Source organism: Prinia subflava, chromosome 1, assembly GCF_021018805.1.
Source record: "Prinia subflava isolate CZ2003 ecotype Zambia chromosome 1, Cam_Psub_1.2, whole genome shotgun sequence".
NCBI classification, from domain to species: domain Eukaryota; kingdom Metazoa; phylum Chordata; class Aves; order Passeriformes; family Cisticolidae; genus Prinia; species Prinia subflava.
The window spans coordinates 152,451,780-152,469,864 of record NC_086247.1 but is presented as its reverse complement, the minus strand read 5'-3'; the positions used below and the strand labels follow the sequence as shown (position 1 = coordinate 152,469,864).

The 18,085-nt window shown below is 45.3% G+C and overlaps 2 protein-coding genes and 1 long non-coding RNA gene across 8 annotated transcripts in view; 2 read left to right on the top strand and 1 right to left on the bottom strand.

Moving 5' to 3' along the window:
* The window catches only part of ALS2CL (ALS2 C-terminal like), a 45,230-nt gene extending 34,492 nt beyond the window's left edge, over window positions 1–10,738 (top strand). For 2 of the 4 annotated variants that reach the window (XM_063417384.1, XM_063417393.1), the window contains exons 24-26: window positions 1,216–1,365; window positions 2,751–2,847; window positions 3,064–4,881. In XM_063417384.1, coding sequence (XP_063273454.1) covers window positions 1,216–1,365; window positions 2,751–2,847; window positions 3,064–3,126 — 310 coding nt within the window. In that variant the 3' untranslated portion in view covers window positions 3,127–4,881. Of the gene's footprint in view, window positions 1–1,215; window positions 1,366–2,750; window positions 2,848–3,063; window positions 4,882–9,354; window positions 9,495–10,599 lie in introns of those variants that run through there. The other 2 variants (XM_063417409.1, XM_063417400.1) reach the window with 2 other exon arrangements.
* On the bottom strand, window positions 4,672–18,044 carry JMJD4 (jumonji domain containing 4). Of its 2 annotated transcripts, none has more exons than XM_063417430.1 (7): window positions 17,941–18,044; window positions 15,101–15,587; window positions 11,969–12,134; window positions 10,697–10,822; window positions 9,292–9,559; window positions 7,497–7,643; window positions 4,672–6,709 (listed from the first exon to the last, which is right to left on the bottom strand). In XM_063417430.1, exons 2-7 carry the CDS (start codon window positions 15,357–15,359, stop codon window positions 6,398–6,400), a joined length of 1,278 nt encoding a protein of 425 aa, XP_063273500.1. In that variant the 5' UTR covers window positions 15,360–15,587; window positions 17,941–18,044; the 3' UTR covers window positions 4,672–6,397. The 2 variants fall into 2 exon arrangements, with proteins under 2 accessions (XP_063273500.1, XP_063273508.1); XM_063417438.1 differs by having other exon boundaries at window positions 15,101–15,364; window positions 17,941–18,038.
* Window positions 10,761–15,091, top strand: LOC134560961 (uncharacterized). 2 transcript variants are annotated; one of them, XR_010082835.1, is made up of 4 exons: window positions 10,761–10,897; window positions 12,677–12,939; window positions 13,222–13,268; window positions 14,590–15,091. It is a non-coding gene; the product is annotated as an uncharacterized LOC134560961 (long non-coding RNA). The 2 variants fall into 2 exon arrangements; XR_010082833.1 differs by having other exon boundaries at window positions 12,677–13,268.
* Window positions 18,045–18,085: the final 41 nt, after the last annotated feature.

The following is an 18,085-nucleotide window of genomic DNA, read 5'->3' as shown; positions in this document are numbered from 1 at the left end:
TCCCACTCCATATTGGAGATCCTAGGAATGTCCCATCCCATACTGGAGACACCAGGAATGTCCCATTCAATATTGGCGATCCCAGGAATGTTCCATTCCTCTTGGAGACACCAGGAACCTCCCATCCCATAAACCCTTTAATCCCTAATTTTTTTTCGTGATTCCTAATTTTCAATCCTTCATTTTTTTTCCCCTCCCCTCCTCTCCAGCGTCCCTTCCCTGCCGGCAGCGCCACGGCGGACCCCCGGGAGAAGCTGGAGATCTTCCAGGAGAGGATCTCCAGGAATGTCCCATATCAGAGATCCCAGGAATGTCCCCTCCCATATTGGAGATCTCAGGAATGTCCCATCCCACCTTGGACATCCTAGGAATGTCCCATTCCATATTGGAAATCCTAGGAATGTCCCATCCCATATTAGAGACACCAGGAATGTCCCATTTCATCCTAGAGATCCCAGGAACCTCCCATTCCACTTGGAGACACCAGGAACCTCCCATCCCATAAATCCTTCCATCCCTCATTCTTTTTCCTAATTCCTAATTTTCCATCCCTCATTTCTCCCCTCCCCACCTCTCTGGCGTCCCGTTCCTCCTGGCAGCGCCACGGCGGACGCTGGGGAGAAGCTGGAGATCCTCCGGGAGAGGATCTCCAGGAATGTCCCATTCCACTTTGGAGACATCAGGAATGTCCTGTTGCATACAGGAGATCCCAGGAATGTCCCATCCCACCTTGGACACACCAGCAACCTCCCATCCCATAAACCCTTCAATCCCTAATTTTTTTTCGTGATTCCTAATTTTCCATCCCTCATTTTTTTCTCCCCTCCCCTCCTCTCCGGCGTCCCGTTCCTCCCGGCAGCGCCACGGCAGACCCCGGGGAGAAGCTGGAGATCCTCCGGGAGAGGATCTCCAGGAATGTCCCATATCAGAGATCCCAGGAATGTCCCCTCCCATATTGGAGATCTCAGGAATGTCCCATCCCACCTTGGACATCCTAGGAATGTCCCATTCCATATTGGAAATGCTAGGAATGTCCCATCCCATACTGGAGACACCAGGAATGTCCCATTCAATATTGGCGATCCCAGGAATGTTCCATTCCACCTTGGAGACACCAGGAACCTCCCATCCCATAAACCCTTCAATCCCTAATTTTTTTTCGTGATTCCTAATTTTCCATCCCTCATTTTTTTCCCCCTCCGTTCCTCCCGGCAGCGCCACGGCGGACCCCGGGGAGAAGCTGGCGGCGCTGCGGCGCGCGCTGGCGGAGCTGGAGCTCTCGGCGTGCCGCGCCCTGGGCCGCCACTGCCGCCTGCCCATGGACGACCTCCTGCCCCTGCTCGTCTTCGTCGTGGCCCGCGCCCGGTGAGCGCCATTCCTTCCCTCCGGAATGTTCCCGGCGGGAAGAGTTCCGGGGAAAAACGTTGGGGTTTGGGGTTGGGCGTGGGGGGGTTTATTGGAGGTGTGGGCGGGATTTTGGGATGTGAAGTGGCGGCGGAATTCCGTGTGTTGTCCCAAAGGATAATCGGTGGAAAATGGGATTCCTTTTATCCCGGAATTCCAGAGAGTCTGTGTGTTATCCCAGAGGATAATCGGTGGAAAATGGGATTCCTTTTATCCTGGAATTCCGGACTGTCCGTGTGTTATCCCGGAGGATAATTGATGGAAAATGAGATTCCTTTTACCTTGGAATTCCCAAAGGTCTGTGTGTTGTCCCAGAGGATAATCAGTGGAAAATGGGACTCCTTTTATCCTGGAATTCCAGACTGTCCATGTGTTATCCCAGAGGATAATTGATGGAAAAGGAGATTCCTTTTATCCCAGAATTCTGGAGGGTCTGTGTGTTATCCCAAAGGATAATTGGTAAAAGATGGGATTCCTTTTATCCCGGAATTCCAGACTGTCCATGTGTTATCCCAGAGGATAACTGATGGAAAATGAGATTCCTTTTACCTTGGAATTCCAGACTGTCCGTGTGTTATCCCAAAGTATAATTGGTGGAAGATGGGATTCCTTTTATCCTGGAATTCCAGAGGGTCCGTGTGTTATCCCAGAGGATATTTCATGGAAAATGAGACTCCTCCTCTCCCAGAATTCCAAGTTTCTGTGTCTTATCCCAAAGGATAACTGGTGGAAAATGGGATTCCTTTTATCCCAGAATTCCAGGAGGGATCTGGGGTCTCTGAATTCCAGAATCCCGGAATTCCAGACTGTCCGTGTCTTATCCCAGAGGATATTTCATGGAAAATGAGATCCCTTTATCCCGGAATTCCAGAGTTTCCATCTCTTATGCCAGAGGATATTCCAGGTTTTCCATGGAAAACGAGATTACTTTTATCCCGAAATTCTGGGATTCTGAAATTCTAGGGATTCTGGGAATTCCGGGATTTTGAGATTTGGGAATTCCAGCATTCAAGAATTCTGGGATTCTGGGATTTTGGGATTCTGGGATTTGGGGATTCTGGGATTCTGAAATTTGGGAATTTGGGATTCTGGAATTATGGAATTATGGGAAATTGGGAATTCTGTGGTTCTGGAATTTCAGGATTTTGGAATTTGGGGATTCTGGGAATTCTGTGATTCTGTGATTCTGGGGATTCTGGGATTCTGGAATTCCGAGCCTGCAGCTCCCCCCGCGGATCGAGTGCTCAGCACCGCAATTCCGGACTTTTCCTCTTCCTCTCCGAAACTCCAACCCCTCCCTCGTGCCCAGAGACTTTTCCCGGATTTTAGGATTTGTTCTTCCCTAGGATCCAACACCTGGGAGCCGAAATCCACCTGATCCGGGATTTGATGGATCCCACCAACCAGGGAGGGATGCTGGATTTCCTGCTGACCGCACTGGAGGTGAGGAATTCCAGGAATTCCAGGAATTCCCAGCCTGAGGAGCCAAATTCCAGCTTTTCTGGAGCAGAATTTTCAAGAATTTATTCCCTTGCCTGGCTGGGAAAAATCCTGAATTTCAGCCAGCTGGAATTCTGTTGGAATTCCCCGTGGGATCAGCAGGGATCGGATCCCAGAATTCCCAAATTTTCCCTCATTTTTGCTCCATTCCCTCTGCAGTCGTGCTACGAACACATCCAGAGGATCCGGCTCCAGCCCAAGGAAAACTCCTCCAGCTCCTGATCCATGGGGAAAAATCTCCTTTTCCCGAATTTTCCGGACCAAATCCCGCCGGAAAAAGCGGGAATTGTCTCCCTGGCTGCCTTGAAAGGGAAGAATTCCTCTCCAGCCGAGGTTTTCCCAATCCCAAAAACACTGGAAGGGCTGGAATTTTCATCTCCAACCTTTTTTTTTTTCCAAGCAGAGAAGGGTTTTTTTTTTTTGGGAATTTTATCCCCTTTTCCCACAAATAATTCCCAGGAAAAAAAATCTCCTTTTCCTGCTCTGGATGGGGTTTATTTTTTGCACTGGAGAATTCCCAGAAAAAGAATGGATTTTTTTGGGAAAAAAATCAATTTTTGATGGGATTTCTTGGAATGGAATCCCAAAACTCCGAAAAATTCCGGGAATGAGAGAAGATATTTTTCCCACCGCTCCTTTTCCCACTTTTCCCAACTCAGGATTTCTCCCATTGCATTTGGGAGCTGCTATTCCCAGATTTCCTGATTTTTCCGAGATTTTTAGGGTTTTTTTTTATTTTTATTGGAAACAGTAAGGAGTTCTTCTGGATTTTGGGAAATTCCGGGAAAAACAAACAGAAAACGTGGAATAAAAACTCCAATCCTGCCTGGATTCGCGCCCTGCCAAGCCCTGAGCTGGAATTTCCCTTTGGAAAAGGAATTTTTGGAATATTCCCAGTGGATATTTGGGATATTCCCAATGGAATCCTGGGTATAATTTAAGAATTGTCCAAAAAAAAAAAAATCTCATTTTTAGACGTTTTTATCCCGCCTTTTTCATTTTTTTCTGGGAATTTTTTCCTTATCCAGGTGATTCCTGGGAAAACAAAACTCCCCAGGATTTTTCCTGTTGGTTTTCCCAAGTTTTCCTAGTTTTCTAAATTAAGGAAAAGCAGATCCTTGATATTTTTGGGAATTAAGAAAAATTGGAAGCCCGAAGTTATAAATAAATGGGATTTTTGTCATTTTTCCCAGGAATTTTTTCATTTTTCCCAGATTTTTTTCCTTTTTCCAAGGGGATTTTATTCCTTATCCAGGCGACTCCAGCAAAACAAAACTCCTCAGGTTTTTCCTGCTCTTTTCCCCAAATTTTATCTTTAATAAATATCAGATTAATTACATTAATTAATATATTAACGAGAGGAAAATGGGAAGTTTGCCAGGAATTTTTATTTCAATAAAACTCGGGGAATTTTGAAGAAATTCCAGGCTCCACGTGATCCTTAGTCTGATCTTGTGTTTTCAGGAATCTGGGAATTTTCTAGATGAAGGAAAAACGGATCCTCGAGATTTCTGGGAATTAAGAATTATTGGAAGCCCAAAGTTGTAAATAAATGGGATTTTTGTCATTTTTTCCCAGGAATTTCGTCATTTTTCTCAGGAATTTTTTCATTCTTCCAAGGGGATTTTATTCCTTATCCAGGTGACTCCAGGAAAACAAAATTCCTTAGGTTTTTTCCTCCCATTTTTCCCCAAATTTATCTTTAATAAATAACAGATTATTTACAAGAACTAATATATTAATATATGAATGAGAGGAAAACGGGAAGTTTGCCAGGAATTTTTATTTCAATAAAACTCGGGGAATTTTGAAGAAATTCCAGGCTCCACGTGCTCTTTATTCCATTTTTTTTTGTGTTTTCAGGAATCTGGGAATTTTCTAAATCAGGGAAAAGCGGATCCTCGATATTTTTTTGGTGAATGAAGAAAAAAATGGGAATTTCCTACAGGAAAAGCACATGCAAAGTGCAGGGGGGGGGATAAAAATTCCAAGGAATTCTCTGGAAAACGAGGTGGATTTTCAGGTTGATTTCCTCAAACTCCCCGAAAATTCCAAGTTTTTATTTTGGGAAGAATCCAAGCGAGGCCTTTGAAGGTAACAGTGCGCAGCCATTTTGTGCTTCCAGGTGTTTTGGTTTTTTCCAGGGAAAAGCGGGGATATTCCGGGTGGGAATTGTGCTGTGGAACCGTGCTGGAAGTGCTGGATCCCGTTTTTTCCTGCAGGGAATGTTGGGATAGAGCGTGGAATTGTGGGAGCACATTCCCATTCCTGCTTTTTGTTTGTTTTCGGGATGAGGAAAGGTGGGTTTGGCTTGGAGTTGAATGGAATCCTGAGCTGCTCAGCTTTGGAAGACACGGAACCAACGTTCCCAGATCTCAGGCTTCCATGGAATTCCATGGAATTCCCTAAAAAAAGGCTGGAAAAGCTGAGCTGCAGCTGGAAGTAGGAGAGGTTTTAACAAAGCCGAGCTTAAGCACAGGGAATTGGCTTCACTCCACTTCCAGACTTCATCCGTAGGGAATTTTTCCCTGAGTTTCTGCTCATAGTCCTGAAAAAATTTGGGATTTTCCTTTAGCTGGGATTTTTTTTCCCTAATTCTTCCAAAGCACTCGGAATTTTGGGAATGTTCTTCCTTCACCTGCTGGAGTAAAGCTCCTGTCCAAGTCCATTTCTTCCAAATACTTTGGAAAAAAACCTTGGAAAAGTGGGAATTTCAAACAGGGCTGTGTCTATGGCAGATTCCAGGTGCTGGCTCCATGGAATTCCTTAAAAAAGCTGAGCTACACCTTGTAATAGGAGAGGTTTTATCAAAGCCGAGCTTAAGCACAGGGAATTGGCTTCACTCCACTTCCAGACTTGATCCGTAGGGAATTATTCCCTGAGTTCCTGCTTGTAATCCTGAAAAACTTTGGGATTTTCCTTTAGCTGGGATGTTTTTTTCTCTAATTCCTCCAAGCCACTCAGAATTTTGGGAATGTTCTCCCTCTTTCCCAAATGTTCTCTCTCCTTCCATTCTTCCTCCTTCCATTCTACCTTCTCCCGCTGGAGTAAAGCTCTTGTCCAAGTCCGTTTCTTCGAAACCCTTTGGAAAAAATCTTGGAAAAGAGGGAATTCCGAGCAGGGCCGTGTCTATGGCCAATTCCAGGTGCTGGCTCCAGCTCAGGCTTCCACAGAATTCCCTAAATTAGGATGGAAAGTCTGAGCTGCAGCTGGAAGTAGGAGAGGTTTTATCAAAGCCGAGCTTAAGCACAGGGAATTGGCTTCACTCCACTTCCAGACTTGATCCGTAGGGAATTTTTCCCTGAGTTCCTGCTCGTAATCCTGAAAAACTTTGGGATTTTCCTTTAGCTGGGATGGTTTTTCCTCCAAAGCTCTCAGAATTTTGGGAATGTTCTCCCTCCTTCCCAAATGTTCTTCCTCCTTCCATTCTCCCGCTGTCGTCCAAGTCCGTTTCCTCCGACCCCTTTGGAAAAACGCTCGGAAAGGCGGGAATTCAGAGCAGGGCCGTGTCGATGGCCGATTCCAGGTGCTGGAGCAGAACCTCCGGAGGAGGAGAGAGCGAAGTCAGGTCGAGCTTCCGGAAATCCTCGTTAGCGCTTAACGAGCTCAGCACCTTGGCTGTCCTCTTGAGGTCGAAGACGGCGTGCAGCATTCCCAAGGTGGAGATGGCGGCTTTGGAATTGTTCCGGGCCGAGGATTCCTCGTCCAGGCCCTTCTCCAAGATGGAGATTCGGTTTTCCGCGATGACCTTCAGGAAGTTGTAGAATTCCTTGTAGTCAATGCCCGTGCAGGATTTCATGATCAGCTAAAGGGGGGAAAAGGAATTCCAATGGGAATGACGGTGGGAAAAAAATCCAGGAAAAATCCCCCAGTTCTGATTAAAGGTTGGAATTTTCTGGGATCAGAAATAATTCTGTTGGATAATTGTTTAATTGCCATCCCCTCTGCATCCAAAGGCACCAAGTTGTTTTCCCAAATATTAATTGTGGGAATTTTCCCAAATATTATTTGTGGGAATTTTCCCAAATATTCATTTTTTGGAAGGAAATCAACCCAAGGAGAGGGAACAGCTTCCAGAAATCAAGGTGGAATTTGGTTTATCCCAAAGGAATCCCACCCATCCTCTTCCTCATGGAACTTTGGTTGGATTATGGAGTTTGGTCTTTCCCAGCTCTAGGGATAGGGCAGCCACAGCTTCTCTGGGAATTCCATGCCAGGCAGGAATTCCATCCCAATATCCCACTGAAATGCAGTGGGGACCCATTCCCTGTGTCATTCCATGCCTTATCCCAAATCCCTCTCCAGCTTTTCTGGAGTTTCTTTGGGCTCTGCAAGGGGCTCTGAGGTCTCTCCCTGGAATTTTCCCTTCTCCAGGTGAACATTCCCAGCTCTCTTGATCCTGAAGCTTTCCAAGATTCCAACCTGGACACAGCCAATAAACACAAGCAATTCCCAGGCTTTTATCGGGGAATATTTCCCACCAAAACAAAGCTGTCCCCAACTCATAGCCCCTTAGAAATTCCTCTGTGAGGACTTCAGCTCCAAGAATCCCGGAATTCCGGGTGCCTGGAGAATCCGGGATTGGGGTGTACCTGGCATTGGAGGTGCCGGTCGTCCATGGGATCTTTCCATTGGCTGAGTTCCCTCTGCACGGCCGCCAGCTCGTCCTGCAGGAAGCACCACATGACGGCCACGTTGCAGCCGTTGACCCAGTTGTGGTTGATGGAGATGGTGTCTTCCTGAGGGAGAAATTTGGGATAACACACGGATAATTAATGATGAGTCGCTAATTAAGTTATTAGGAATGATATTATGGAATTTGCCACTCTAAAAATCCCGTTTCTGAGGAACCCAAAATGTCCCTAATTCCCAAAATGCTGCTGTTGACCCAGTTGTGGTTGATGGAGATGGTGTCTTCCTGAGGGAGAAATTTGGGATAACACATGGATAATTAATGATGAGTCGCTAATTAAGTTATTAGGAATGATATTATGGAATTTGCCACTCTAAAAAATCCCGTTTCTGAGGAACCCAAAATGTCCCTAATTCCCAAAATGCTGCCGTTGACCCAGTTGTGGTTGATGGAGATGGTGTCTTCCTGAGGGAAAAATCTGGGATAACACACAGATAATTAATGATTAGCAACTAATTAATTTATTAGGAATGATCATATGGAATGTGCTGCTCCAAAAATCCTGTTCCTGAGAAGGGAAATGATGCCCTGGATCAAAATCCTGGAAAATTCCTTCTTTAGAAACCCAAAATGCCCCTAATTCCCAAAATGCTGCCGTTGACTTGGGTGTGGTTGATGGAAATGGTGTCTTCCTGAGGGAAAAATCTGGGATAACACAGGGATAATTAATGATTAGTCTCTAATTAATTTATTAGGAATAATAATATGGAATGTGCAGCTTCAAAAATGCCACTCCTGAGAAAGGAAATGCTTCCCTGGAAAATTCCTTCTTTAGAAACCCAAAATGTCCCTAATTCCCAAAATGCTGCCGGTGGCCCAGCTCTGGACAATGGAAGTCACATCTTTCTGAGGGAAAAATTTGGGATAAATTAATAATTAGCAACTAATTAAGTTATTAGGAATGATAATGGGATATGCTGCTTCAAAACTCCTATTCCTGAGAAAGCAAAGGCTTCCCTGGAATCAAAATCCTGAAAAATCCTTTTTCCATGTCTCTGAACAAGCCGAAATATCCCTAATTCCCGAACTCCAAAAGGTGGGAGAGGGTGGCAGGAATTTTGGGATGGAATCCTATGGAATCATTTGTTAATTGGAGGTGATTCAATTAAAATTCCCAGGATTAACAAGCCCACCGTGGGTCTGGCTCCTCCAGGATCCCACTCCTGAGGGACTGGTAGCATTTCCTGACAAAAAATTGGGAAAAGGGGATGCAGGCAGCTTTTTCCATGGAATACTCTGAAATTCCAGTGCCCCAAGGAGCTTGTGATGATTTTGGCACCCCAGAATTCCAGAAAGATTTGGGATGGAAGGGATTTTAAGGATGATCCCATTCCATGGGCAGGGACACTTCCCGCTATCCCACGGTGCTCCAAGCTGGAATTCCTCCTTCCTGGGAAGGATTTCCACCCTTTTTCTTGGGATCTTCCTCCTCCTCACCCCAACTCCATGCCATGGAATTCCTGGAATGGTTTGGGTGGGAAAGCACCTGAGGGATGATCCCATTCCCACTCTCCTGTGGTGCTCCAAACCTCATCCAAGCTATCCTCGGACACTTCCAGCGATGGGAAAACCATTCCAAGGCCTCAATCCCCTCCCAACATCACCCAGGAGAATAGATCAACCGGGAAATCCCGATTCCCATCCCAACAAAACCAAAACTCCCAGGGAATTCCCAGCGGGCCGTGTTCCCTCACCAGGTTGTGAACCTGGTGGTGCCATCCGCTGGGAATGAAGACGATCTCCCCGGCTTCCTGCAGGATTTCCAGCGGCGCCTGGCTCCGGCGGAAGCGCGGGTAAATCCGCTCGTCCCGCAGTTCCGGAGCCGTCACGTCGAAGGGGAGGTTCCCGTGGCGATCCCGCAGGAATTCCTCCTGGCCCGCGGGATACAGGAGCCACCGCTTGCGGCCGCAGACGTTGGCGGACCAGCTGTAGGAGCGGAAGACGTCGGCGTGGAACGGCGTCCTGGGAAAATCGGGAACGGCGGGGGGTCAATCCCGACAAATTCCAACAGGGATTCGAGCGGCTGAGGAGCTGATCCCGGAATTCCATGAGGGGTTTTGGTTGGGTTATGGAGTCTTGGTTTATAAAAGGCAGTTATATGGATACTGATCCCAAATTTCCTCATGGAATTCTGGCTGGATTATGGAAGTTTGTCTTGTACAAAGCCACTGTATCCATACCAATCCTGAAATTCCATGAGGAATTTTTGGTTGGATTATGGAGTTTTGGCTATTGAAAGGCCATTACATGGATACTGATCCCAAAATTCCATGAGGAATTTTTGGTTGGATTATGGAATTTTATCTTGTAAAAAGCCACTGTATTCATACCAATCCCAAAATTCCATGAGGAATTCTGGTTGGATTATGCAGTTTTGACGATTCAAAGGCCATTGTGTGGATACTGATCCCAAAATTCCTCAAGGAATTTTGGCTGGATTATGGAGTTTTGGCTATTCAAAGGCTCTATATAGATATTGATCCCAAAATTCCATGAGTAATTTTGGCTGGATTATGGAAATTTATTTTGTAAAAAGCTACTGTATCCATACCAATCCCAAAATTCCATGAGGAATTCTGGTTGGATTATGCAGTTTTGGCTATTAGAAGACCATTGTATCCAAACCAATCCCGAAATTCCATGAGGAATTTTGTTGGATTACAGACTTCTGGCTATTAAAAGGCTCTATATGGACACTGATCCCAAAATTCCTCTTGGAATTCTGGCTGGGTAATGGTTTTATATCCTCTGTGCTTCTCCCCTTGAATTTATCCCCAAAAACTCCTGGAGGTCAGGGAATTCTGATCCAAATACCCCAAATACAACCTCCCAACCAACACTGGGCTGGAATTTTCACCTGGAAAACACCGGTGTTATCCCAGCCATTCCACGCTCCTGCACATTTCCAAGTGCCCGATCCCAAGGGAATTTCTCCTCTCATCTCCCACAGAATTTTTATTCGTGGCCACAATTTGGAGTTTTCCTTTTTCCCTCCCATCCAGAGCCAACCAGAAGCAGACTTGGTTATCCTGAGGGATTAAGGGATCATTCCCTGGGATATTGAGCTGGAAAAGGAATTTTTCGGGATGAGATCCTTACCAGGATCCCTTGGGACCCATGTAGACGAAGCGGAAATCATCCACGGCCACGGCATCCCAGTATTCGTTGAGCCAGTCCGAGGAAAAATACACGGGAGTGGTGTAAACATCCTGCTCCGGGAAAGCCCTGGAAAACACAAACCCTTGGAAAAGCAGCTCGGGAAAACGGGATGGGATTCCCGAATCCAGCGGGAAGAGCAAGGTGGGTCCTTCAGGATGGAATTCCGGTTGAAGGAGTAGCTCATCCCAACTTTTCGTTATCCCAGGTTATTCCAAGATGGTCTTGGATATATCCAGGGGCTTCTCTGGGAATTCCAGCCCAGCCCCTTCCCCATTCCCACAGGGAAAATTCCTTCCTGAGGTTCTTTTCCAGCTGGAGAAGGAAAGGCAAAGCTGGGGGAAGGGAGTGGGAATATTCCCAAAAAAGCCAATGGATACTGAGGGATCCCAAATCCAACATATCCATGGAATAATCCCAATTCCAATGTCCCCCAGGTCTGACTGGAGGAGGCGTTCCAGCCCTGTTTTCCACAGGGAGAAAACATGGAATGTTTCCCATGGAATGTTTTCCATGGAATAGTTTGGGTGGTTAAGGCTCATCCCATTCCATGCCAAGGACACTTCCCAGGATCCCAGGGTGCTCCAACCTGGTCTTGGGCACTTCCAGGGATTCCCAGGACAGCTTCTCTGGGAATTCCATCCCAGCTCCTTCCAGGCAGGAATTCCAGAGTTTCAATGGATCTTCAGCTTGGAATAAAAGCTGGGAATTAACTGAGGGGATGACACCAGCCTGGAATATCAGAGATTTTAGGAATTCTGGGCTCTTTTTGGAGCTGGAGGCCAAAGCTTTGGAATCTTGGAAATGTTGGAATTGTTTTCCTCTCTGATGCTGAGCTCTTCCACTATTCCTCAAAACCCGCTTTGGAACAACTGAAAATCAGGGAATCATGGAATTTTTGGCCTTGGATGGGATCTTTAAGAACATCCGGTTCCAACCCCGTGCCAGGGACACTTCCCACTATCCCAGGCTGCTCCAAGCTGGCCTTGGGCACTTCCAGGGATGCAGCAGCTCCTCTGGGAATTCCATCCCAGCCCGGAATTCCTTCCCAATATCCCACTGAAATGACGTGGGAAGCCATTCCCTGTGTCCTGTCATTCCATGCCTTATCCCAAATCCCTCTCCAGCTCTCCTGGAGCTTCTTTAGGCTCTGAGGATTCCTTGGATCCTCAGGGGAACATTCCCAATGCCGGAATTTTGGGAAGGAGCCCTGACCTGCTCAGGTGCCAGTCCTTGAGGTAGAGGCAGCCCCGGGAGGAGCGGTAGCCGTTCCCAATGTATTCCCGCCAATATTCCACGAATTCCTTGAAGGGCAGCTGCTCCTTGGGGTTGGAATTGTATTCCTTGACGTCGCACTTGGCCACGGGCACCACGGCTTCTCCTGGAACGACAAATCCCTCGGGAATTCGCCTCGGGAATGAGGAGGACTGGCTGGGGTTGCGGTGCAAGGTGTAACCAGAAGTTTGTGCTCTGTCACCAGCTGTTAAATCCAGCTGGGGCAGAGTCCTTTGTCTCTTCCAGGACCCATCCCTCACAACCCCCATGGTCTTTATCTCTTCCAGGACCCATCCCTCACATCCCCCATGGTCTTTATCCCTTCCAGGACCCATCCCTCACATCCCCCATGGTCTTTATCCCTTCCAGGACCCATCCCTCACATCCCCCATGGTCTTTATCCCTTCCAGGACCCAATCCTCACAACCCCTGTGTTCATTATCTTTTCCAGGACCCATCCCTCACAACCCCCCCATTGTCTCTTCCAGGACCCATCCATCACATCCTCCATGTTCTTTATCCCTTCCAGGACCCATCCCTGACAACCACCAGTTCTTTATCTCTTCCAGGACCCATCCCTCACCTCCCTGTTCTTTATCCTTTAAAGGACCCATCCCTCATAACCCCCCTGTTCTTTATCCCTTCCAGGACCCATCCCTCTCAAGGGGGATCCCACACAAGGACTCGTCAAATCCGCTCGTCCCATCAGAATTCCGGGCTTGGAATATTCCCAAGGAATTGTGCCCAAATCCCAGGACCGTCATTCCAGCCTTGTTTATTTCCAGTGACCTGAATTTTCCTCCTCTTTGTTCCGTGTGCCCCAAATTTTCCGGGATTTTCTTTGGCGTGACCTGAATTTTCTGGTTTGTTCTTTAAAGGGAATTTCCCTCTAAAATCCCATTAGGATCGAGGTATGGATGAGGATTTAATATTAAAATATGCTCATAAATCTTGTGTAATTAACCAGTGATTCACTGGTAATTACTAGTTAATATTTCTAAAAGGAATTCAAAATAATTACAAATATATTATTATTAATTATATTTTATATTTGTTATTTCTCTATTTAATTATTTTACTATTTATTTTAATAATAATAATTTATAATTTAATTATAAGTTTAATTTTCCTGCTCTTGATTTCATGTGCCCCAAATTTTCCGGGATTTTCTTTGGCGTGACCTGAATTTCCAGTTTGTTCTTTAAAGGGAATTTCCCTCCAAAATCCCATTAGGATCGAGGTATGGATGAGGATTTAATATTAAAATATGCTCATAAATCTTGTTTAATTAACCAATGATTCATTAGTTAATATGTGTAAAAAGAATTCAAAATAATTACAAATATATAATTACATTTTATATTTTATATTTGTTATTTCTCTAATTATTTCATTAATTATTTTTATTATAATAATCTATAATTTAATTAAAAGTTTAATTTTCCTATTCTTGATTCCATGTGCCCCAAATTTTAAAATATGTTAATAAATATTGTGTAATTAACCAATGATTCATTAACAATTATTAGTTAATATTTGTATAAAGAATTCAAATTAATTACAAATATTTCAATATTAATTCTATTTTATGCTTGATGTCTAATATAAATTTGATTATTTTATTATTTATAAAATGATTCTTAAAATAATTTATAATATGATAATAAATAACAATATAATTGTTGGAATAATTCGATTATCCAAGATTTTTAATGTATTGAAATATAAACAAGAAATAAAAATTTGAGATTAAATTTCTGCTTTGGATCTGCAACAAGGCCAGGAATAAATGGGAAAAAAAAATCATGGATTAATTTAGGAAAAAAGCTTGGAATTTTGGGGTTTTTTTAGTGCTTTTATTCCTAAAACCCAATCCTAAAAATCTCCAGCCTTCAGGATTTGGAGAAAAGCCCAGGACTTACCAAAATTCTGCAGGAGATGCTCAAAATTGGGATTTCCATGGAATTAAAAAAAAAAAAATCTATGGAATAAAAGCTTGGAATTTTGGGAGTTTTTAGTGCTTTTATCCCTAAAATCCAATCCTAAAAATCTCCATCCTTCAGGATTTGGAAGAAATTCCAGGATTTACCAAACTCCCGCAGGAGATGCTCGAAGTTGAATTTTCCATGGGAAAAAAAATCCATGGATTAATTTCAGAAAAAAAGCTTGGAATTCCATTTTTTTTAGCGCTTTTATCCCTAAAATTCCATACTAAAAACCCTGCATCCTTCAGGATTTGGAGAAAATTCCAGGATTTGCCAAACTCCTGCAAGAGATGCTCAAAATTGGATTTCCCAATTCTAAAAAAAGCCATGGATTAATTTGGGAAAAAAACTTGAAATTTTGAGTTTTTTAGTGCTTTTATCCCTAAAATCCAATCCTAAAAACCTCCATCCTTTAGGATTTGGAAGAAAATGCGGGATTTACCAAACTTCCTCAGGAGACGCTCAAAACTGGGATTTCCATGGAATAAAAAAACCCTATGGAATAAAAACTTGAAATTTTGAGGTTTTTATTGCTTTTATCCCTAAAATCCTATCCTAAAAATCTCCATCCTTTAGGATTTGGAAGAAATTTCAGGATTTACCAGAATTCCACAGGAGATGCTCAAAGTTGAGTTTTCCACGGGAAAAAAATCTATGGAATAATTTAGGGAAAAAGGTTGGAATTTTGAGATTTTTAGTGTTTTTATCCCTAAAATTCCATCCTAAAAGCCTGCATCCTTCAGGATTTGGAAGAAACCCCAGCACTCACCGAACTCCCGCAGGAGACGCTTGAAGTTGGATTTCCCGATTCTAAAAAATCCATGGATTTCAGAAAAAAACTTGGAATTTTGGGGGTTTTTAGTGCTTTTATCCCTAAAATTCCATCCTAAACCCCTCCATCCTTCAGGATTTGGAAGAAATTCCAGCACTCACCGAACTCCCGCAGGAGACGCTCGAAGTTGGGTTTCCCGATTCTAAAAAATCCATGGATTTTGGAAAAAAACTTGGAATTTTTGGGTTTTTTAGTGCTTTTATCCCTAAAATCCAATCCTAAAAACCTATTATTGGAATGAATTCCAGCACTCACCGAACTCCCGCAGGAGGTGCTCGAAGTTGGGTTTCCCATCCCGCGTCACCCACGTTCTCCTGCTGCTCCACTCCTCGGTGAACTTGGCCGAGAAGATGCAGGGATGGTTGGGAATGAGATAATCCCGGAAAAAATCGGAATACGAGAAGGAATCGGCTCTGTCTATGAAATCCACGTGGCCCCCGGGAAGGGCACCCGCAGGAGAATTCCCGAAATCCCGATAAAAAGCGGTGGAACAGGCAAAGGTTGCTCTGTCCATGCAGGCTGGGGGGGAAAAATTTCCTGGCTGAGCCAAGAAAGTTTGGAGCAGGTGTTATCCCAAAAAAAAAACCCCCAAATCTGCTCAAAATGGGATCGGAGCTGTGGAAAATGAGGGGGGAATTGAGGGGGAATGAGGAGTGTTGGGATAATTCGGATTTTCCATGGTTCCTACAGCTGGGAAATCGCTCTGTGGATGCTTTTCCCTCTTGCCAGAGGTGGTTTTGTCCTAAAAGAGCAGGAAAAGAAAACTGCGGTGGGATGTTCCTGAAAAATTCATGAATTGCAGGGGTGGAGGGATTAAAAAAATCCCTGAAATATTTGGGGAAGTGCTGCCTGTTCTGGGATCGGCGCTTTGTTCCGAGGGCTGGCACCTCCCACCTTCCCGCAGAGCTTCTCCCAGGGATGTGGAGCAGCCGCGGGATAAAAATGGGACATAAAAAAAAATAGGGAAAAAAAAAAATAAAGAAGACTGAGCACAGAGAGGGAATAAAGCAAAGAGGCTGCAGGGATGGGGTTTGGGAGGCACTGAGGGAAAAGGGATTTAGGGATCTTCGGGAGGGAATTTCTCCCTAAGAGAGCTCCGAGGGAATATCGGAATTAAGGGATTTCCATGAGGGAATTCCTCCTTCAGAGATCTCCAAGGGAATATCATAATTAAGGGATATCCATGAGGAAAATCCTCCTTCAGAGATGTCTAAGGGAATATCAGAATTTAGGGATGTCCATAAGGGAATTCGTCCCCCAGAGAGCTCCAAGAGAACGCCAGGATTAAGGGAAATCTATAAGGGAATTCCTCCCTCAAAGATGTCCAAGGGTATATCAGAATTAAGGGATTTCCATGAGGGAATTCCTCCCTCAGGGATGTACAAGGGAACACTGGAATTAAGGGACATCCATGAGGGAATTCCTCCTTTAGAGATGTGCAGGGGAATGTCGGAATTAAGGAATATCCATGAGAAAATTCCTCCCTGAGAGAGCTCCAAGGGAATATCAGAATTTAGGGACGTCCAGGAGGGAATTCTTCCCTCAGAGATCTCCAAGGGAATATCAGAATTAAGGGATTTCCATGAGGGAATTCCTCCCTCAGAGATTTCCAAGGGAATGTCGGAATTTAGGAATATCCATGAGAAAATTCCTCCCTGAGAGAGCTCCAAGGGAATATCAGAATTTAGGGACGTCCAGGAGGGAATTCTTCCCTCAGAGATCTCCAAGGGAATATCAGAATTAAGGGATTTCCATGAGGGAATTCCTCCCTCAGAGATTTCCAAGGGAATGTCGGAATTAAGGAATATCCATGAGAAAATTCCTCCCTGAGAGAGCTCCAAGGGAATATCAGAATTTAGGGACGTCCAGGAGGGAATTCTTCCCTCAGAGATCTCTAGGGGAATATCAGAATTAAGGGATTTCCATGAGGGAATTCCTCCCTCAGAGATTTCCAAGGGAATATCAGAATTAAGGGATTTCCATGAGGGAATTCTTCCCTCAGAGATCTCCAAGGGAACGCCGGGATTAAGGAAATCTACGAGGGAATTCCTCTCTGAGAGAGCTCCAAGGGAATATCAGAATTTAGGGAAGTCCAGGAGGGAATTCCTCCTTCAGAGATCTCCAAGGGAATATCATAATTAAGGGATATCCATGAGGAAAATCCTCCTTCAGAGATGTCTAAGGGAATATCAGAATTTAGGGATGTCCATAAGGGAATTCGTCCCCCAGAGAGCTCCAAGAGAACGCCAGGATTAAGGGAAATCTATGAGGGAATTCCTCCCTCAAAGATGTCCAAGGGTATATCAGAATTAAGGGATTTCCATGAGGGAATTCCTCCCTCAGGGATGTACAAGGGAACACCGGAATTAAGGGACATCCATGAGGGAATTCCTCCCTCAGAGATTTCCAAGGGAATGTCGGAATTAAGGAATATCCATGAGAAAATTCCTCCCTGAGAGAGCTCCAAGGGAATATCAGAATTTAGGGACGTCCAGGAGGGAATTCTTCCCTCAGAGATCTCCAAGGGAATATCAGAATTAAGGGATTTCCATGAGGGAATTCCTCCCTCAGAGATTTCCAAGGGAATATCAGAATTAAGGGATTTCCATGAGGGAATTCTTCCCTGAGAGATCTCCAAGGGAACGCCGGGATTAAGGAAATCTACGAGGGAATTCCTCTCTCAGAGAGCTCCAAGGGAATATCAGAATTTAGGGAAGTCCAGGAGGGAATTCCTCCCTCACGGAGCACCAAGGAAACACCGGGATTAAAGGATTTCCACGAGGGAATTCCTCCCTCAGAGATCTCCAAGGGAACACCGGGATTAAGAGGCATCCATGAGGGAATTCCTCCCTCAGAGATGTGCAAGGGAATATCGGAATTAAGGGATTTCCACGAGGGAACTCCTCCCTCAGAGATCTCTAGGGGAACACCGGGATTAAGGGAATTCCCCTCACGGAGGTCCCAGGTGTGTGTGGGGGGGAAGGACCCGGACACCACAGGCCGTCGCACACCCCATCCCCGCATCGCCCTCCCGTTCCACCCTCACCCTCCCCGCCCGGAGGAACCGGCAGCACCCCCGAGAGAGCCACACTCACCCCCGCCCCCCGCGGGGCAGCCCCGCGGCGCGAATGGCGGCGGCGCCGGCGACACTGAAGGGTTGGGGCGGGCACCGCCGGAACCTCTGCGTCGGGCGGGTGGGGGCCGGGGGGGAGGCGAAAAGAGGAGCGCAGCGGCGCTGGG